Source organism: Monodon monoceros, unplaced genomic scaffold (assembly GCF_005190385.1).
Source record: "Monodon monoceros isolate NGI ecotype Baffin Bay Population unplaced genomic scaffold, NGI_Narwhal_1 Super_Scaffold_7, whole genome shotgun sequence".
In the NCBI taxonomy this organism is placed as follows: Eukaryota; Metazoa; Chordata; class Mammalia; order Artiodactyla; family Monodontidae; genus Monodon; species Monodon monoceros.
In genome coordinates, this window is record NW_021703784.1 from 98,149,355 (window position 1) to 98,171,149 (window position 21,795).

At 46.5% G+C, this 21,795-nt stretch overlaps 1 protein-coding gene and 1 long non-coding RNA gene across 6 annotated transcripts in view; one reads left to right on the top strand and one right to left on the bottom strand.

The window, feature by feature from the left end:
* Nucleotides 1-2,060: 2,060 nt before the first annotated feature.
* Nucleotides 2,061-21,795, bottom strand: part of LOC114887765 — a 37,032-nt gene continuing 17,297 nt past the window's right edge. For 3 of the 5 annotated variants that reach the window (XR_003791575.1, XR_003791576.1, XR_003791574.1), the window contains 3 exons: nucleotides 16,253-16,328; nucleotides 15,520-15,785; nucleotides 2,061-2,617 (listed from right to left, as the gene is read on the bottom strand). This is a non-coding gene — a long non-coding RNA (uncharacterized LOC114887765). Of the gene's footprint in view, nucleotides 2,618-7,907; nucleotides 8,241-15,519; nucleotides 15,786-16,252; nucleotides 16,329-21,795 lie in introns of those variants that run through there. The other 2 variants (XR_003791578.1, XR_003791577.1) reach the window with 2 other exon arrangements.
* LOC114887763 (spindle and kinetochore-associated protein 2-like) lies at nucleotides 17,909-18,533 on the top strand. The gene is given in 1 exon segment (XM_029209615.1): nucleotides 17,909-18,533. A coding segment is annotated over 1 exon segment (393 nt). The 5' UTR covers nucleotides 17,909-17,974; the 3' UTR covers nucleotides 18,368-18,533.

Below are 21,795 nucleotides of genomic sequence, written 5' to 3' on the forward strand. Positions count from 1 at the left end.
CCTTTTGTTCTAAACAAATAAAGTCTTCCAAAAAAATAAAGAGGCAGGGTCCATAATATCCAACTTGCCTCTGCCTGTTTTTTAGGAGCCTAGAACAGTTTCTGGCAGTGCATATGTCTTGAATGATTGAACAAAAGCTAGTTGGTGTCAGGGTCGCCCAGCAGAACAATCAAGTCTCTTACAAACTGAGAGAAATCTACTGGTCCTCTCCTCAAAGGTCTGAATTAGGGTTAACCACATTTTGTATTTACACATCTCCTTTTCTACAAACCCTCAAAGCCCAGAAATGTCACCTAGTTGTCCATACAACTCCCCCGCCAATAGTGGGAGAGTCTGAATTTGAACTCATGGCCTTGCGGAATGGTAGTTTTCACCCCTGCTATGAATTCTGGTGCCCGCAGGGTTTGTGATCCAGGAAGCAGTAGAACTCCACAGGCTAAGGGAAGTGAGTCAGAGTCTTGCCACTCATGGATTTCAAAACAGAAGAGACAGCAGACTTCACCCCATTAAGAAATACATTGGACAGCTTTGTTATGACATCAAGAAAGCTGAAGTAAGCAGTCAGCAGACACCCGCAGATGTGACAGGGTGTGTTTTGACCACAATTCTCAGCAGTTACGGTACAAGCCAAAGGGAAAAGCCCAGACACCATGACTGGCAGAAAAGTGACCATTTGGGGGACCTATTTTATATTTTACAAAGCTATGTTTGTTTGTTTTTTAAATAAATTTATTTATTTATTTACTTATTTACTTTTGGCTGCGTTGGGTCTTTGTTGCTGTGCACGGGCTTTCTCTAGTTGTGGAGAGTGGGGGCTACTCTCCGTTGCGGTGCACAGGCTTCTCATTGCGGTGGCTTCTCTTGTTGTGGAGCACGGGCTCTAGGCGTGCAGGCTTCAGTAGTTGTGGCTCGCGGGCTCTAGAGAGTAGGCTCAATAGTTGTGGCGCACGGGCTTAGTTGCTCCGCGGCACATGGGATCTTCCCGGACCAGGGCTCGAACCCATGTCCCCTGCATGGGCAGGCAGATTCTCAATTACTGTGCCACCAGGGAAGTCCAAAGCTGTATTTTCAATGCAGAAGTCAGGGTCTTCACATCACTATGTGTGCACAGACCAAACCAGCTTCAGATTAATGGCTCCTGTTATCAGAAAGAGCGGATACTGCCCGTCCATGGTCCTCCCCATGAAACGATCATTCAGTGGTACCTGGGCTTCCCTGGATCTTTTTAATCTACATGCTGCAGCTCCTACCTCACTCACTGAGGCCATAGTCTTCCTGTTTGAACTTTACAGCAGTGGTATTCAACCTTGGTTGCACCTCATAATCACCTGGAGAGCTTTTTAAAATCCCTATGCCTGGGTTGCACCTCTCCAATTAAACCAGAACTTCTGGAATTGGGGTGGGGGCATCATATCGGTTAAGCTCCCCAAACTGGTCCCAACATGCAGCTGCTTTTTTTGTTGTTGTTGTCGGTACTCGGGCCTCTCACTGTTGTGGCCCCTCCCGTTGCGGAGCACAGGCTCCGGACGCGCAGGCTCAGCGGCCATGACTCACGGGCCCAGCCGCTCCGCGGCATGTGGGATCTTCCCGGACCGGAGCACGAACCCGTGTCCCCTGCATCGGCAGGCGGACTCTCAACCACTGCGCCACCTGGGAAGCCCGCTTTTTTTTTTTTTTAAGCATAATTGCTGTGCAATATTATCTGAGTTACTGGTATACAATATAGTGACTCACAATTCTTAAAGGTTATACTCTACTTATAGTTATTATAAAATCTTGGCTATATTCCCTGTGTTGTAAAATATATCCTTGTAACTTATTTTATACCTAATAGTTTGTACCTTTTACTCCCCTACCTCCCCCCCACTGGTAACCACTAGTTTGTCCTCTATATCTGCGACACTTCTTCTCTTTTGTTATATTCACTAGTTCGTTGGTTTTTGTTTTGTTTTGTTTTCTCACCGAGCCGTGAGGCATGTGGGATCTTATTTCCCCGACCAGGGATCAATCCCGTGCCCCCTGCACTGGGAGCATGGCATCTTAACCACTGGACCTCCAGGGAAGTCCCCACAGTTTGTTGTATTTTTTTAGAACGTGCAGCTGCTTTTAAGTCCTGCTTACGGGACATATTCAGAAAAGATTTATTAAATTAAGCATGAAAAAGGATTCCTTTTGTGGAGACCAGTGACAGGGCCCTTGTCCTGGACCATGTTATAAGTGAGAGTCATCCGCCCAAGGCACAGGCCCGCTGGCCCTCACATCCCGGGGTCCCAGGGGAAAACGGCTTTGCTGAGGGTACAAATGGGACCCAAGAGCCTCCAAACTTTACAGTCACCTGAGCCTTAGCCTCGCTTCTCCCAGATCCGCCATTCTTTTGGTGCTCATCGGAGGGGATGCCACGAGAAACCACTTCCGTAGCTCCCCAGCGGGCATCCGGCTTCTGGGGAGACTTTGTTCTCTGGCGCAGCAGCAAACAGGGTCAGGATACTGTCAGCCAGGAGCTGCGGCCAGAGTTCCAGCAGAACCTGGGGGCCCCTCTGCTTAGAGCTTTCACTCTTTTTCCTCCGGCTTTCCTGGATTCCACCATCTAGGCTGTCTGTTCCATAGCTCTCTTGGCCTACGACAAAGATAGGGTTGGATTTAAAGGGGAAAAGATAACTTACTGTAACTGAGAAGATATGAGGGGAGCAAAATTTGAGCCCTGTCTGCCAGAGTTACAGGGCAGACAGGAATCGCCACATCCATTTCTGAGACTAGAGATAACAATAGCTCTTACATATTTTTAAAAGTTGTGGTAAAATACACATAACGTAAAATTTATAATTTTTACCATTTTAAGTACACTGTTCCGTGACATTAAGTACCTTCACATCGTTGTGAAACCATCACCACCACACATCTCAGAGGGTTTTCCATCTTCCCAAACTGAAACTCTGTCCCCATTAAACAAGTCCCCATACCCCCTCCCCCGCAGTCCCTGACAACCACCATTCTACTTTCTGTCTCTATGAATCTGACTGTTCTATGTACCATACATAAGTGGACTCATACGGTATTTGTCCTTTTGTGACCAGCTTGCTTCAGTTAGCATAATGTCATTGAGGTTCATCCACACTGCTGCATGTGTCAGAATTTCCTTTTTTTTTTTTTTTTTTTGCGGTACGCGGGCCTCTCACTGTTGTGGCCTCTCCCGTTGGGGAGCACAGGCTCCGGACATGCAGGCTCAGCGGCCATGGCTCACGGGCCCAGCCGCTCCACGGCATGTGGGATCTTCCCGGACCGGGGCACGAATCCGTGTCCCCTGCATCGGCAGGCGGACTCTCAACCACTGCGCCACCAGGGAAGCCCTCCATCCTTTTTAAGGCTGAATAATATTCCACTGTATGTATAGACCACATTTTGTTCATTTGTTCACCCATGGTAGACACACGGATTGCCTCCACCTTTGGGCTACATAATAGCTAATACTCTTGAGCACACTCTGTGTGCCACACACTCTTCTAAACACTTCACTTGGACTTCCCTGGTGGCACAGTGGTTAAGAATCCACCTACCAATGCAGGGGACACAGATTTTAGCCCTGGTCCGGGAAGATCCCACATGCCGTGGAGCAACTAAGCCCATGCGCTGCAACTACTGAGCCTGTGCTCTGGAGCCTGCGAGCCACAACTACTGAGCCTGCGCGCCTAGAGCCCGTGCTCCGCGACAAGAGAAGCCACCGCAATGAGAAGCCCGCATGCAGCAACGAAGACCCAACGCAGCCAAAAATAAATATAAATAAATACATAAATACATAAATAAATTTATATTAAAAACAAAAAACACGGTGGCTCTCCATTGCCTGCAGAGTGTAAGCCCTAATACCCCTGGCATTTGATGTTCTCCATACAGAGCCCCAACCCTCGTTTCCAGCCCCATCTGCAGGCTTCTCCCTCCACACTCTGCCCTCCTAGACACTCCACGTGCTGCCCTACCCCCACTCACCCTTCCCCACCCCCACTCACCCTTCCCCATCCGTTTTCCAGCTCAGCCCACTCCCTAAATGCTTCCTCCTTTGTAAGCCTGCCCCCTCCTTGCTCCTTCCTCAATGCCAGCACTGCAAATAGCAGGTGAGTGTAGTCATCCCTCCTGTTGCCCTGCCTTGAATTCCTGTAAGGTGTTCACGGGTCACTTCCCCTAGAGACAATAAGTTCTGCAAGGACGCTGACCTTGGATTCACCTTTGGGCAGGGCAGAAACCCAAGCTCTTCTATTTATCGGTAATATGATATCCTGTCTGGGTGCAGCATCCTTTCCTAGTCACCACCTCTCTGTCCTGTTTTTATAACAATGTTTCTTAAAACGGGGCTGGAGGAAGGTGAGGAGCGTTGACAGTCACCCTGTGGTGAGCACTGCTACTGATGGTGACAGGGGGAAGTACTAGTCTAGTGTAGGGTGGAGTGGGGAGAAGGTTGAAAACCTCTGCTCGGTAGCCACGCTGCTTGAAAGAACAGCCCTGTATCCTCTCCAATTGCCTCAACCCATTGCAGATGGGATCTGGTCCCTACAGAGCTGCCAAGTTCCCTTCTCTAACGCGATCTCCCAAGAGCAAAAGCCCAGCACGTTGTTCCGCACTCGACACCATCAGTGCCATTTGCCTCGTTCAGTTTCAAACTCTCTCCTTTCTCAGCCCCCTCTTCCTGCCGCTCCGCTGGTGCCTGTGGAAACCCACTATACTGGATTATCTTGAGCCCAACTCACATTAGTGATGCTCTTGCTTCAACCCAGTACGATGTCCCCAGACAACTCAGTCACTTGTGGGGCATTGGTTGCTACCTAAATGCGGACGAGCCAAGTCTTGGTCTGCGTTCGAGAGATTTCTGAGCTCCTGATCAGCATCTGTGACTCCTAACTGGCTGCCCCAAAGTAGCTTCGATTTCTCTCCTAACTAATGCTTTTATTGGGAGAGATATACTTGCGTTACTGGCTCCAGTTCTTCACCCCTCTGCTTCACTGTGGGCTTCACCCCCGCCCCTTGATTTTGGGCTTGGTCATTTGACTTCCTTTGGCCAGTAGGGTAGAAGTGACACTATATGCCTTATTTGAGTCTCAGGCATTGCGGTGAACGGAGCTTCCCCTGCCTCCTGAGTCTGGGCCTGCAATGAACACACATGGAGCAAAGCTGCCCCAGCCAAAGTGCTGACCTAAAGCCAGAAGCAGAGCACCCCCATGGTTGCAGATGCATCACAGCCACTGGCCCCGCTGACCCCCAGAGCTGTGAGATTAAAGGATCGTGGTCTTCAGCCACTGAATAGTGGGGTGCTTTGTTACACACCGTTATTGTAGCAACAGCTAACCAATACAATCTTACGTAGAGATGGAGGTATAAGACATAGACACACAAAGTAAGATTAGTTATCCAAGGAAAACCCACAAAACCACCACCAAGGGAAGGAAATCAAACATCACTCAACACCCCAGAAACCTGCATGTGCCCTTCCTGAGCACCACCTCCTCCCTCAGCCCTAGAGGTAACCACAGTTTCGACTTTAAAAAAATAATTCTTACTTTTCTTCATCGTTGACCATGCATATGTGCGTTCCTAAATTAGTTTGCTTTCGATTGTTTTTGATCTTGATGTGAATGGAATCCGCTTGTATTTTTTGTGTGTCCTATTTTATTTGCTCAGTGTGGTTTGTGAGAATCATCCAGATTGCTACATAGAGCTACAGTCTGTTCATTTCCATCACTGAGTAATATTCATTATGTGAACAAACTATAATTTATTGATCTACTGCCGATGGATACTTTAGACGATTCTGGTTTTCTGTTATTACAAACAATCCTGGGTGAGCAGTCCTATAATCAGGGCTTGGCGAATTTTTTCTGTAAAGGAATAGTTTAGGTTTTGTGGCCACATGTGGTCTCTGTTGCATAGTCTTCTTTATTTTGAAATAAATTTTAAAATATGGAGAAAAGACGAAAAGTCATCCTAAAAATGTAAACTAGTTCTGAGCTCACGAGCTGTACAAACCCAGACTTGGGGCAGGATCGGGCCGTGGGCTGTAGCTTTGATCTCTGCCCTCTGAGCTCCCCGTACACACGCATAAACGTTTCTGCAGGAGCGTAAAGGCTGGTCATAGGGTTCGCACATCTTTAGCCTCACTAGATAATGCCCAGCTTTAATGCTTAAATTTAATGCTTAAATTCAGCATGTGGAAAATGGAAATCCCATCTCCTCAAGCAAATGAGCCCATGAGCACCTGCTGCACAAAGAAATTGACATTCCTGTGGTCCCCTGGGGCCGGAGGGCTCTGCCACTCCAACCTCTTCCCCTCTGGTCCAGGTGGTGTCGAGCTGCGCCGCTGTCAAGCTGGTGCCCATCACAGTGTGCCAGGAAGGGTGGTGCCAGACAGGCCAGAACAGGGAGTCACACTGGGCATTGAGGATAGGTGGGGAGTTTGGATTTTATTCGACCAATAATAGAAAACCAGTGGACGGGGTGAAGCAAGGCCGTGACAAGTCTGAGCTACTTTTAAAAGAGTCGCTTTGGCTGCCGAGCATGGATTTTTAGGGGACAAGAGAGGAAGGGAGAGCAGAAGGTAGGGACGTGACTGCAGGAGTCTCGTGAGAGTGTAGTGGGTGGTGGAGCCTACCTGCCTGAGGCAAGTTCTTCTCCGGCATCTGCCTCACACCCACAGCTCCAGCCGCCCCTCTCTCATCCTCCTGCACATCCCACACCCCATTTCTGCAATCCTCTCTCCTCTAACCCAGGGAACACAGTTCACGTACCCTGCCCGCTGTGAATCTTCCCCGGCACCCCTGCCCCCTCCCGCCCTCCCCCAGACATCTGCGGCTCCACTTCGTCTGAGTTAATGATAGATGTGATATAAGCCCTAAATCTGTTTCCTCACTGAACTTTAGAGGACTCTTATCTTCGAGACTTATTTTTGTCGTTCTGTCTGCCACAGGCTGTCCAGTGGACATTGAAGCAATGAGTGTGGCGCTGAATCCATTGTCCGTCAACCACCATCAGCAGGACAGATGCAATCCTGACTGGGGTGGTTAGGAAACTGAGGGCCACATGGATGAGCCTGCAGCCTGCATCACAGGGAGAAAGACAGGTTGGTAAAGTGGCTGAGCCAGAACTGGAGCCCATGGGCTATGTGGACTCCTTGAAAGATTAAGGAAGTGGCTCTCTACGCTGAGCTATAGGGAGCAAAGCTGGAAGCGCCCAGGGCTGGAACCTCCCTCACATGGAAGCCGGAAGCACACCAACCGATTAGTTTCTCTTATGTCTCCTACAGCACTTGTGGTTGTTTCAACCACCTCTGCCCCCAGACATGACCCAAGTCACTGCTTCTATTCAATGTGACTTCCTGGCTCCATTACTGCCTGTTCCCCCAGAGTAGTTGCCACATACAGAGATAAATTAACTCAGAAGAAAAGGTCAACCCATCCAACTAGTTGGCTATTGGGATTCCGGAGAAAGAAAAAGAAGAATAGAGGGAGGAGAAGAGGAAATAGGAAGCGGAGCTGGTCTGGGGGGAGAGGGAGAGAAAACTGGGAAGAATAAATACTGTTTTTTAAATTATAAACTATTAGGATATTACTTACGACAGTAAAGAATGCGTTTTCTTAAAACACAGCAAATTCTTTCAAGATGGGTTAGCCCAGGGCTACACACACTGTGTTCCAGGGACAGGAACTGATCCGTGAACTGTGTGGCCAGTCCAAGAAGAAATAAGTGCAGAAGTAAAGAGAAATTTTTAAGACAGTTTCATAGTGATTTGGCAGCGTAATTTTCTGACTGTTGAGTCTAATAATGAAAACAGGACTTGTATTTTGGGAGTTTATTTTCAAAATGTCATTTTCTTAGTGTAGCGAAGGCAATTTTTACCTCTTTCCCCTTAGGGCTTTTGGCTGGGCCTGAGGATTAAATTTACGTAAGATTGATTAACAGAAGAAAAGCATACACATTAATTTAATACAAGTTTTTTGTGACACAAGAGCCCTCAGAAGGAAATGCAGACCCAAAGAAAGTGACAAACCTTAAATGTTTTTCTAGTAGGTTGAACAAAGAGAGGTGATTGTAGAAAAGTAACAAAAATATAAGGGAGGCTAAAGGAAGATGAGAATTATTTCAACAAGGTCTGGTTTGCACAGAATTCTCTTGGGTTCAACTCCCTGGTCTTGATGATAAGAATGTTACCTTCCTCCACGTGTAGGGAAGACATCTTCCATCTGGGGTTTTATCTCCTGCTTTTAGGGAGAAAAAGGGGAGAGTCAGAGCACCCTTCTTGCACCTGCTGTTTTTAAAATGCATTTAGGGACTTTCGTGGTGGTGCAGTGGTTAAGAATCCGCCTGCCAATGCAGGGGACACGGGTTCGAGCCCTGGTCCAGGAATATCCCACATGCGTGGAGCAACAAAGCCCGTGCGCCACAACTACTGAGCCTGCATTCTAAAGCCCACGAGCCACAACTACTGAAGCCTGTGTGCCTAGAGCCCGTGTTCCACAACAAGAGAAGCCACTGGAATGAGAATCCCGTGCACCCCAACGAAGAGTAGCCCCTGCTCACCGCAGCTAGAGAAAGCCCGTGGGCAGCAAGGAAGACCCAACGCAGCCAAAAATAAATAAATAAATAAATTTATTTCAAAAAATGCATTTAGCTCAAACTAATCCTTATGCCAAAGTGGCATACTTTGGGGTGGCATATTCTGCCACCCTTCCCTAGTCATTTTTTAAAAATTTTTATTTCATATTGGAGTATAGTTGATTTACAATGTTGTATTAGTTTCAGGTGTACAGCAAAGTTTTTTATATATATATATATTCTTTTCAGATTCTTTTCCCATTTAGGTTATTACAGAATATTGAGTAGAGTTTTCTGTGATATACAGTAGATCCTTGTTGCTTATCTATTTTATATATAGAAGTGTGCATATGTTAATCCCAACCTCCTAATTTCTCCCTCCCCCCCACTTTTCCCCTTTGGTAACCATAAATTTGTTTTCTAAGTCTGTGAGTCTGTTTCTCTTTTGCAGATAAATTCATTTGTATCATTTTTAAGATTCCACATAGAAGTAATATTATATATTTGTCTTTCTCTGTCTGACTTACTTCACTAGTATGATAATCTCTAAGTCCATCCATGTTGTTGCAAATGGCATTATTTCATTCTTTTTTATGGTTTAGTAATATTCCATTATATATATGTACCACATTTTCTTTATCCATTCATCTATCGATGGACTCTTAGGTTGCTTTCATACCTTGGCTATTGTAAATAGTGGTTTCCCTAGTAATTTTTTTTTTTTTTTAATAAATTTATTTACTTGTTTATTTTTGGCTGCGTTGGGTCTTCGTTGCTGCGCGTGGGCTTTCTCTAGTTGTGGTGAGTGGGGGCTACTCTTCGTTGTGGTGCGAGGGCTTCTCATTGCGGTGGCTTCTTTTGTCGTGGAGCATGGGCTCTAGGCACGCAGGCTTCAGTAGTTGTGGCACATGGGCTCAGTAGTTGTGGCTGGTGGGCTGTAGAGTGCAGGCTCAGTAGTTGTGGCACACAGGCTTAGTTGCTTCGCAGCATTTGGGATCTTCCCAGACCAGGGCTCGAACCCTTGTCCCCTGCACCGGCAGGCGGACTCTCAACCACTGTGCCACCAGGGAAGCCCCCCCCAGTAATTTTTAATGTATTTTATGGAAGTACTGATCTGTGACACATTGGCAGAAAAGAAAAACAAACCCTACCCTTCAGCCCAGAGGCTCTGAGAAGGGCTGAGCCCAGCTAGGTGAGGCCTGGGGGGAAGAGGCTGGGCCTTAGCTGGTCCCATGGGGGCTGTGCAGGGAGGCCCCTTAGGGCCCTTTGAAGAACAGAGAATCGAGTCTCCCTGGAGAGGCAGCACTGGGCTGTTGACACTCAAAAAAAAGGAATGGCCAGTGCTGGACAGAAAAGCAGCCACAACAATGGATGGGGTCTGTTACAAATAAACAGAGAGAGGATGGCTTGCCAAGGGTAGTCAGAGAAACGTTTGAATTTCCTCTCCCTGGTTCCATTCTCAACAGAATGGACAAGAAACAAGAACCTACTGTAGAGCACAGGGAACTGTATTCTATATCTTCTAATAACCTATAATGGAAAAGAATCTGAAAAAGAATAGATATATGTACAGATGTGTAATTGAATCACTTTGCTGTACACCTGAAACTAACACAACATTGTAAATCAACTATACTCCAATTACAAAAAGAAAAAGGGGCTTCCCTGGTGGTGCAGTGGTTGAGAGTTCGCCTGCCGATGCAGGGGACGCGGGTTCGTGCCCTGGTCTGGGAGGATCCCACATGTCGCGGAGCGGCTGGGCCCGTGAGCCATGGCCGCTGGGCCTGCGCGTCCGGAGCCTGTGCTCCGCAATGGGAGAGGCCACAGCAGTGAGAGGCCCGTGTACCGAAAAAAAAAAAAAAAAAAAATGAAGAAGCACAAGAGCAGAAGGACGTGAGGAAGCAGATGACCCTCCTCGCTCACCTCTACCCGCTCCCTCCAAACCCAAGCCACTGCTTTTTGGATGTGTTAAGAGGAGATTTGAGTCCAATGAGGCTGAAGTGCTTAAATATAGAAAGTCTTAGTAAACGAAATGTGACTCTCAGAGCAGGTTGACCTGGGACCACATCTACCCAAGGCAGCACATGCCCCCCGGGCTGCCCTCAAGATCCCCACAGGTGTCACAGCTGTGGAAGTCAATTCAAAAGTCCTAGATTGTGCTGGGGACCTTCGCTACCTTAGGCTTCCATCTCAACATTCAGGGCAGAATAATTTTCACCAAAACTAAAAGAACCACCTCTGAATGAATCAAACTTGGGGAACACTACATGGCTGCCGCTGGAGGGAAGGGAAGAAGCAAGTCCTCCAGGAGCTCTGAATCCAGTTGGGGAGATGACACAGCACCAAACCTGCCAGATGGCAACTTGATGACAGCTCCAGGCAGAGTGCCACGGGCTCTCGGACCAGCACATCTGGGGAGTTCAAATTCATGGGAGAAACTTCTGTGCAAAGAGACGCCTCTTAGAAGACTGCACTGGGTCTAGAAGGCTGGTAGAAGTTTAATAGAGAGGGAGCGATTTGTTTGTTTTGCTTTTTGGCTAGAAGACAACGGAAAAACCCGCAACAGCCTGGGACTTGGCCAGAATGCCAAAGGGCTTCCTGGGTAATGAACGCACAGGAGGTGACTCAGGCCTGTGTCTCAGAGGCATGGACAGTTCAGGGCAGATAAAACCAGACCCACAGGGCACCCTTGGTGTGGCCCATAATTGCTGGAATGGCGATAAGGAATTTTGAACACCAGCCAACCAGGGTGGTCACATCCCTGGTTGGAAACAGTAGAGGACAAGTTGGAACCTCTGCAAATCAGGACCAGGCAGTGTCATCCTGACCTAAAATGAGACAGGCTCTGTCTGGAACATGAGAAGGGGCTGGCTCCCCATCCCGGACCCTCCGTAGGTCAGGGTGACCCACCATGGGACACCTCTTATCCCCTCTGCCGTGCACTCTAAGGTTATTCCAAGACACACACAGTGGAGGGTGAATGTGGGCACCTTCGAGGTAGAGCTGAATTCTCATGCCCGGAAGAGTCCCCTGGGGCAGAGCCTGAGCAGTTCCCTGAAGGGTGGAGCCGTCAGCCCTGTTACATCACTGGTCTCTTTCCAGAACACCCTCTTGTAACCTTCTGTTCATCTGCAAAGCTTCTCTTTTTCTGGGAAAAAGGCTAGGTGGTTATTTTCATTTTCAGAAATTCTCTGGGATGGGGGGATGGGGGGAGGGAGGTCTAAGAGGGAGGGGATATAGGTATACATATAGCTGATTCACTTCATTGTACAGCAGAAACTAACACAACATTGTAAAGCAATTATACTCCAAAAAAATAAAGAAAGAAAAATAAAAAAAAGAAATTCTCCAAGGTTTAAGGATTAGAGAGGAAAGAAAGCAAATGCTCCGCCAGCTCCCCCTGGCTCAGCCCTCAGGAGAGCCCCTGGTTGACCCTGCCACCCAGTGTCCTTTGCTTATTCCTTTAGTAGGTAGCCGTGTAAGGGGCTGGGGGCTGCAAAGAGCACAGTCCCCACACTGCAGAGAGCCTCTGCTCACCCAGCTTACCATCTCCCTCCAGACTGGCTCGGCTTCTTCCCTTGTCTACCCGACCAAGCCAGAGGCCCAGGATCATTCTGGATTCTTCCTTCTCTTTTGCTCTCCATCACCATCCTCTCTCCCCCACCACCTAATCAATCCCCAAGTCCTCTCCACCTCACCTTCTACAACTTCTCAAATGCAAAATGTTGATAACTGGTGAATAGGGGGGTGTTGGCTATATGGAGGTTCATTATACTAGTCTCTCTATTTGTGTGTCAGTCTGACTGTTTCCAAAACAGAAAGTTAAGTAACACAAGATAAATAACATTTCTCAAATTGGTCCCTCTGCTCTGTTCCTTCTGGAATCCAGCCTTTCACCATCTCTTGCCAGGATGACTTCTTTACAGTCTCTCTGTCTCCTGTCCTTGCCCACCTCAGCCCCAGCCTCCACCTACTCCCACCAGCCACCCTTAGATGGACAGATGTCCTTCCCTCAACGCTGACTGTAGACGGTGGCGGGCTCTCCTCCTTCTAGGCAACAGTTAAACTGCTGTTGTTTTTTTTTTTTTTTTAATTTTTTGGTGGAGCCGCACGGCATGGTGGATCCTAGCTCCCCAACCAGGGATCAAACCCGTGCCCCCTGCAGTGGAAGAGCAGAGTCTTCACCACTGGACCACCAGGGAAGTCCCAGTTAAACTGCTTTTAATTGAAGGAGTTGTAAGACATGAGACCCAACTAAGCACTTGGCCGGGCAGCCTTTACCCCAGGCTGGGGGTCAGAACATGGATTCTGGTCCCAGTACAGCCACCAGCCAGGCCTGAGGACAAGCCATTTCCTGTGCTCCTGGTCTGTAAGAAAGAAATACACAAAAACACCACTAGCCCCTGGCCAGTGCTTTCACTTTCAAAGGGATTTGAAGCACCTTATCATCAGTAGAGATTGATACAACGTTGGAAATCAACTATTCTTCAAAAAAATTTTTTTAAATAAAACAAAACAGACCCTTGGGGAAGGCAGGGCATGTTTTGAGGTTACTTCAGCCAGGGTGTCCTAGGCGAGGTATGAAATGAACACCTTCCTGCTTCTTCCCCAGAGTAGGGCTGACACATGTCTGGCTCAAGCAAATTGAAGACCCCATCTCAACTGACTCATTTGTCTGCAACGCATTCGAATGCCAAAGCAAACAGAGAAGAGGAGAAGCCTCTTAGGAAGAAGGAGAGCAGACACATATTTCAACTTATTAAGATGTATTTTTAAAGGCATATTATATATATATATATATATAAATTTTTTTTTTTTTTTCGGTACGCGGGCCTCTCACTGTTGTGGCCTCTCCCGTTGCGGAGCACAGGCTCCGGACGCGCAGGCTCAGCGGCCATGGCTCACAGGCCCAGCCGCTCCATGGCATGTGGGATCTTCCCGGACCGGGGCACGAACCCGTGTCCCCTGCATCGGCAGGCGGACTCTCAACCACTGTGCCACCAGGGAAGCCCCAACAAGGTAACTTTTTAAATTGTACCCCAGGGCTAGTCCTGGTACCTCCACACAAAGGCCACCCTTGCAGTGTCTGATGTCCCATACTGCCTTTGCCACTGTCATGGTCCACTGAGAACCTCTCTAAGACAAGTCACGGCCCAGACAGACTTATTCTAAGCCAAAGTGTGTGTGTGTGTGTGTGTGTGTGTGTGTGTGTGTGTCCATGTGAAAGCACGTGTGTCCGTGTGACCCAATCATACGCATCCCCTCCTCACTTCTCAGATTGTACCTGCTGGGACAGGTGGAAGCCTCTTTCCTTTCAAGTCCATTTTCTTCAGTGGCCTCACTGGCCATTTTCAATCTTCATAGCCCAAGGTTGAGAAAATCTACTCCTGAAGGCATCCAACCTGGGCCTTAACTCTCTAGAAGGTACTTAGCACCCCTGATGCTTACTGAACAGCTCTTCCTTACGTAAATTGCTTCCTTACGTAAATACCGACTTTGCTCATCAGGTTAAGTCTCACCTTGTTACCGCAGGGCCACCACCTTTCCCCCTCCCTCTGCTCCTTCCCCTTCTTTACCTTCACTTCTTGCTTCACACTAAGTTTTGCTCCTTTCTGAGTTTGGAAAGAAAATGGGGGGGAAGGGTGAATCCATAAAAGGAAGTCCAGAGAAACGGAAAATAGAGACACTTCCCATCATCTCTGTCCGGGATGCTGTCCACGTGGCCACACCTGCCCTCCGATGCCCCAGGGCAGGAAAATCAACTGTCCCTGCCCTCATGCTTCAAATAGGCACAGGAGGAGTGGGGGCATGGGGGGGTGTCCCTGCTGCCTTCTGCGGGGAGGGGGTCCTGGGCACCCCATGGAGCATTTATAGAAGTCGTTCTCGGCAGCAAAGTCAGAAGAACCTTGTTGTGAAGGAGCACAGGGATCCCCAGAGAAGCCGGGGCAGAAACGACAAAGTGGACAAACCCACAGTCAAAAAAGGAAAGAAAAACAAGAGGTGTCCTCTTAGGAAAAGACCAGCATCCACTGCTCCCTAATGCGGCCGCCGGTGCCTTTGGTGCCCACAGGTCAGAGCTGAGTCTCTTTTTGTCCAGAACCAGTTTTCAGGGACGAACCAACTCTGAAGTCCTTGCTTTTCCCTTGAGCCTGCTATTTCTCCTGCTCTCTTGTGGGCTATGTTTTCCCCTTTGATTTTCTCTCCCATTGTCCCTTCCTCCTTCACCTGGGGAGGCCCCCAGCGAAGACCACCAGACGTGGGTGTGTGCCCAGAGATGGAGCAAGTGAGGGCCAAGAACAAAGCCATTAACTCCCCCCGCCGTCTGGGTGGTCCCCCTCCGAGAACTCAGTCATTTTGACAAGCCTACAAGTTCCAGCCAGAGAACAAGTTTTCCACAGTAGCCAAGCTCAGGGAGGACGGAGGTAACAGGAGCTAAATGCTGTTGTTGTGTTTTTAATTGAAGTATAGTTGATGTACAATATTATATAAGCTATCTTCCCCGTTTTGTAAAGGCTGGGTTTGAAGGATGGCCGATTAGCGTAGACAAAGCCAAAATTATACCCAAACCTGTAACAAGTCTGGGCTTCCACAGGCAGCAAAGTTCCCTGGATCCCTGATGATGCCAGAGTCTTTGCTTTGTAACCCCAGTCTAAGCAGTGGGTGTATCCATGTTCCCCACTGTTCAATCGATACCGACTTGCTGAGCGCCTGCTCTCACCCTAGCGCTCTGCAAACTCTTGCGGATAATGCCAAGAAGCAGAACAATAACATCACGTGGGAGAGAATCACATACTGTTTTACGTGGTTAATTTAACATCAAAGGGAACACACAGTTAATTTGGGCCAGAAGAAGGTAAATTTGGGGAGTGTACTAGCATCCTAGGGCTGCTGTAACAAGTCACCACCAACTCGGTGGCTTAAAGCAACAGAAATGTATTCTCTCACCATTCTGGAGGCCCGAAGACTGAAGCCAAGGTGTTGGCGGGGCCACGCTCCCTACAAAGCTTCTAAGTGTGAGGATCCTTCCTTGCTTCTTCCAGATTCTGGTGGCTTCAGGCAATCTTTGGGTTGTGTCAGCATCTCTCCAATCACTGCCTCTGTCTGCACATGGCCATCTCTGCTGTGTCTTCTAAGGACACTTGTCCTTGAATTTAGGGCCCAGTCGGGGAATCCAGGACGCTCTCGTCACAAGATCCTCAACTTAATTACATCTGCAAAGACGGTTTTTCTTTTAATATTTATTGCAATATAGTTGAATTATAATGTTGTGTTAGTTTCAGGTGTACAGCAAAGTAATTCAATTTTGCATACAATTACACATACACATAATTGAATTATACATTCAATTATATAAATATATTTACTCTTTTAAAAAAAATTCTCTTCCCTTAAATGTTATTACAAGATATTGAGTATAGCTCCCTGTGCTCTACAGTAGGTCCTTGTTGGTTATCTATTTTATATTTAGTAGTGTGTATATTTTAATCCCAGTCTCCTAATTTATCCCTCCCTCTCTCCCCCCGTCCCATTTTTCCAAATAAGGTCACATTCACAGGTTCTGGGGCATGGACATATCTTTTTGGGTGCCACCATTCAGCCCGCTATGGGTGATATTCCCGATGTCTGGGAAATACACTTTAATTCTTCACTCATTCACTCAGTCATACGTGTTATGTACCTGCTACGTGCCAGGCGCCATTCTAGATGCTGGGGACCCAGACGTTCAGGGTCCTACTCTTCGTGGAGTTTCCATTCTAGGGGGAGGACATGGACGGGGCATGATTACAAATAAACAAGAAAATAGTAGGGAATAATACAGGCTGTAAGGAAAATGCACCAGGGACATGTGATGGAGAGATTTGGTGGCTACTTTAGACATACAAGGGAAAGGCCTTTCTGCCGAGGTGACATGAAGCTGAGGTCTGCTAGGAAACAGCCAGTGTGTGGAGACTGGGCAGAGGAAACAGCAAGAGCAAAGCCCTGATATGGGAGCAAGCTTAGCATCCTCAAGGAGCAGAAGGAAAGGGGCTGGGACGTGGTGAACCAGAAGGAAGTGGCAGGAGATGGGGCTGGAGAGGCAGGTTGTGACAGGTGGTGTGAACCCTGGAGGCTGGATAGGGAGCTTGGCTTTTATTCCAAGAACCAGGGGAATCCATTCGGTTTCAGCGAGGAGAGCACTGTCAGTTGTTATGATCTTGCTGCTGAGAGGGAAACGGGTTGCAGAAGGGCAAGAGTCGATTAGGGAGGTGAGTTACAGGTTAGGAGGTTACTGCTGCCGTAATCAAAGGTATGAATGGTAGCTTGGACCAGGATGTGGTACGGAGATGGAGAGGACAGATGCCGGAAATCTCCTGGAGGTAGAGCTGACAAGTTTTCCTGATAGATTGGTCATGTGGGGTAAGTAAAGGAGAGAATCAAGAATGGATCTTAGGACTTCCCTGGTGGCACAGTGGTTAAGAATCCACCTGCCAATGCAAGGGACACGGGTTCAAGCCCTGGTCCGGGAAGATCCCACATGCCACGGAGCAACTAAGCCCGTGAACCACAACTACTGAGCCTGCGCTCTAGAGCCTGTGAGCCACAACTACTGAAGCCTGCATGCCTAGAGCCCGTGCTCCGCAACAAGAGAAGCCAGCGCAATAAGAAGCGCACGCACCACAACGAAGACCCAGTGCAGCCAAAAATAAAATAAAATTAATTAATTAATTAAAAAAAAGAAAGAATGGATCTTAGGGGACTTTCTTGGTGGTCCAGTGGTTAAGACGCCACGCTTCCACTGCTGGGGGCACTAAGATCCCACAAGCTGCACGGCCCGCCCCCCCCACCCACCAAAAAAAGGATCTTAGTAGCCAAGACATGGAAGCAACCTAAATGTCCATCGACAGAGGAATGGATAAAGAAGATGTGGTACATATATACAATGGAATACTACTCAGCCATAAAGAAGAACACAATAATGCCATTTGCGGCAACATGGATGGACCTAGAGATTATCATACAAAGTAAGCCAGACAGCGAAAGACAAATATCATATGTAATTGTTTATATGTGGTATCTTAAAAAAAATGATACAAATGAACTTATTTACAAAACAGAAATAGGCCTACAGACATAGAAAACGAACTTATGGTTACCAAAGGGAAAAGGGGGGAAGGGATTAATTAGGAGTTTGGGATTAACATATACATACTACTATATATAAAATAGATAACCAACAAGGACCTACTGTATAGCACAGGGAACTACGTTCAATATTTTGTAATAACCTATAAGGGAAAAGAATCTGAAAAAGAACAGATACATATATATGTATAATTGAATCACTGTATGTACATCTAAAACTAATGCAACATTGTAAATCAGCTCTACTTCATTAAAAAAATTAAAATTAAAAAAAAGAATGGAGGAGGAATGTCAACTATTCAACACGGAGGCGGAGGTCGATAAGCTGGAACTGATGTTCCAGAAAGCTGACTCTGATCTGGATTACATTCAGTACAGGTTGGAATAGGAAATCAAGCCTCATTATCCTGATGCAGCAGGCAAGAAAAATCCAGTTACACTCTTAAAGGAATTGTCAGCAATGAAGTCTCGATATCAAACTCTGCATGCATGCTTTAAGCCAATTGCTGTGGAGCACAAAGAGACTAAGAGCTGCATTTGTGCTACTTTCAATAAGACTATGACCTTGATACAAGAACTACAAAAGCAAACAGACCTGAAGCTCTTACCACTGACTGAAGAAGAGAAAACTGCGGCCGAGCAATTAAGAGCTCACATGTCAGACTTATGATGAAGAAATGGACTTGCAAAAGGGAACCCTAATGGGGAAGAGATCAATTCCAGAGAGATTTAGGAAGATGTCTTGTTAGCATTTGATGACTGTTGGTGGGGGGGATGACAAAGGAGATTTGGCTTGGGTTACTGGACAGTGATGCCTGCCACAAGAGAAGGGAATACGAGAAGAAGGGCAAATATTGTTCTCATAATGTTCAGCCAAAGGGATGGAATGGAAATAGAGAGATTTAAAAAACTATATGCATATACACTTAGTCTTGTAATTTCAGGCAAGTAAGTCTCAACACCATTTTGTATCTGTTTTTGTATAATCAGGATAACACAGATGTACTGGCCTATTGTGAAAGAAAATTATGTACCATCAGTCAGTCAAATGTGAATGAACATGCTGTGGAAATTAAAGGAGAGAAAAAAAAAAAGAAAGAATGGATGTGGTGATCATTTTGCAATGTACACCTGAAACTAATGTTATGTGTCAATTATAGTTCAAGATAAAAGAAAGTCGGGCTTCCCTGGTGGTGCAGTGGTTGAGAATCCACCTGCCAATGCAGGGGACACGGGTTCGAACCCTGGTCCGGGAAGATCCCACATGCCACGGAGGAACTAAGTCCATGCGCCACAACTACTGAGCCTGTGCTCTAGAGCCCGTGAGCCACAACTACTGAGCCCACGTGCCACAACTACTGAAGCCCGTGTGTCTAGAACCCGTGCTCCACAACAAGAGAAGCCACTGCAGTGAGAAGCCCGTGCACCACAACGAAGAGTAGCCCCCACTCGCCACAACTAGAGAAAGCCTGTGCACAGCAACGAAGACCCAATGCAGCCAAAAATAAATAAATGAATAAATAAATAAAAAAAGATTTTAAAAAGTCAACATCCTAAATGAAAAATAAAATGGATGGCTCAGCTTCTAGAAGCAAGCAACTGAGCTTCTGGGTTTTGTTTTTAATTGTGATTAAACACACACACTGTCAAATTTACCATTTGAACCACTTCATGCACAATTCAGTGGCGTTAAGTATATCCACAGTGCTGTGCAACCATCACCGCTCTCCAATTCCAGAACTTGGGTGTGTATGTTTTGCGCACTGAACAATCTGAGTATTCATCAGATTCTGCGCAAAGCAGAGAGACGCCCTGCAGAGGCCTGCGCGGAGGCAGGGGGCGTGGGGGGGGGGAGGGCGGAGCTGAGGGCGTCTGAGTGGCCTGGTTTGCAAAGAGACCTTGGTCTTTAACAGCTGACTTAAGAGAAGTCTCTACGATAAAAACAAACAAACAAAGGCCACCTATGGTGAACTCATGTTTCCCCATCCCCAAGATTGGGCTCCCCTGAGTTACGTGTGTGAATGAGTCACAGCTTCTTCTATGTTTAAGGATTTATAGAGGATTAGGACAGTGCATCTCTATTTTCTAAATGGTTGCGTTTTTATAACCCTCTGGGGAGAAGCTTAAGGGAGTCCTCTAGATACTCCTGTAGAGGAGAAATCCTATAGGTAAATTAGCAAACTAGTTAAGAGACTGGCCCAGCAGGAAGTTAACTAATTACCTTTACCACCTTACTAGTGTAAGGAGCTGAAATGGGTTTTCTTTTTAAAACTGAACTATAGTTGATTTACAATGTTATGTTAATTTCTGCTGTACAGCAAAGTGATTCAGATATATATATATATATATGTACACGCACACATTCTTTTTTATATTCTTTTCTATTATGGTTTATCAGAGGATATTGAATATAGTTCTCTGTGCTATACAGTAGGACCTTGTTGTTTATCCATCCTATACATAATAAATAAATAAATAAATAAATTAATTAATTAAAAAATAAAAAACTTTATTTAAAGCAGAGAGATTCAGCAGCAGGCTCTGAAGTCGGCCCACCTGGTTGGGAGCCTTGAAACCCTGACTCTCCCACTGCCTCTGCTTGAGTTTTTTTTTTTTGCGGTACGCGGGCCTCTCACTGTTGCGGGGCACAGGCTTCGGACGCGCAGGCTCAGCCGCTCCGCGGCACGTGGGATCTTCCCAGACCGGGGCACGAACCCATGTCCCCTGCATCGGCAGGCAGACTCTCAACCACTGCGCCACCAGGGAAGCCCCCTGCTTGAGTTTTGCAAAGTACACGTTAATCTTTATGTATTTCAGAGAATTCATCTGTAAAATGGAATGATAGCTACCTCATGGGGTTGTGAGGATCACATGAGATAATGCGGGCAATGTGCTTAGAATAATAACTGTCCATTATTGTCACTCAACAGAGGATACTCCAAGTATCAAAAATTATATAAAGTTCTGGTATGGGGAGATGTTCCCTGTATATTACTTTTTTAAAACATTAAAAGCAATATGTTAAGTATGATCCCACTTTTGAAAAGAAAAACGTGTGTATCTATAAGTACATTTGACATCAGTAGGGAAAACTTTAGAAGTATATACACCCAAATTTGAATTTAACATGCATCTCATTTTCTTTAGTGCATATATTAGTGGTACAATGCAAAAATAAACATTTAAAAATATCTAGACTTGCACTGTCCAATTCAGTAGCCACCAGCCACATGTGGTCACTTAAATTGAAAAGAACCAAAATTAAATAAAATGTAAAATTTTATTCTTCATTCTAGCCATAGTTCAGCACGCTGCAGCCACACATGGCTAGTGGCTACTTCACTGTACATCATAAATGTGAACATTTCCATCATCACGAACGTTCTAATGGACAGCACTGGTCTAGGGGACCCAGGGGAGGGGACTTCTTGGTGATCTTTTCTCTTCCTTTGCTATAAAATGGGAAGAATTCCTCCTAACTTGGCTGGATGATTTTAACAGGACCTCTCAGAAGACCCTCCGATTAGGTAAGGAAAGCCATTCACACTCCATTTTCACCAGGCATCAACCTATCTACATGTAATTTTCTTTGTAATATTGGGTAACAACCTTGATCATCCACTTTTTCTTTTAAATTATTTTTAATATATGGCAATTCCTCAAGAGATGAGAAAAGCACGTTCATCAAGCAGCCTCATTTCCTGCTCAAGAGGATCCTGGGGGTGTCAGAAAGTACAGAGTTTCAGCCAAATTAATTTTCCATAACCCTATGCAATGGAAGAACCATTGCCACCTGACTCAGCTTGCAAAGATCTAAGAACTCAGGTCAAAAATAAGCTGCATTTCAGGGGCTCCGCAAACCCTTACTATATCAAGTCCAGGGCGTTAAAGACAGCACGTGCTACCGTCATCACAAGACACTTCAGGAGGTAAGAACCCACCAGATGTTTGATTATTAACCAGTGTGGAACAGGTGAACCCGACGTTCTGTTCCCCTGGGAGAACCTGGGATCGGCTGGCTTGTGCTGTCCTCTGGCGCCCCCAAACGGTGCCTCATATAGGAAGCTAAAACCCCAATATTTACTCTATGAACTAAAG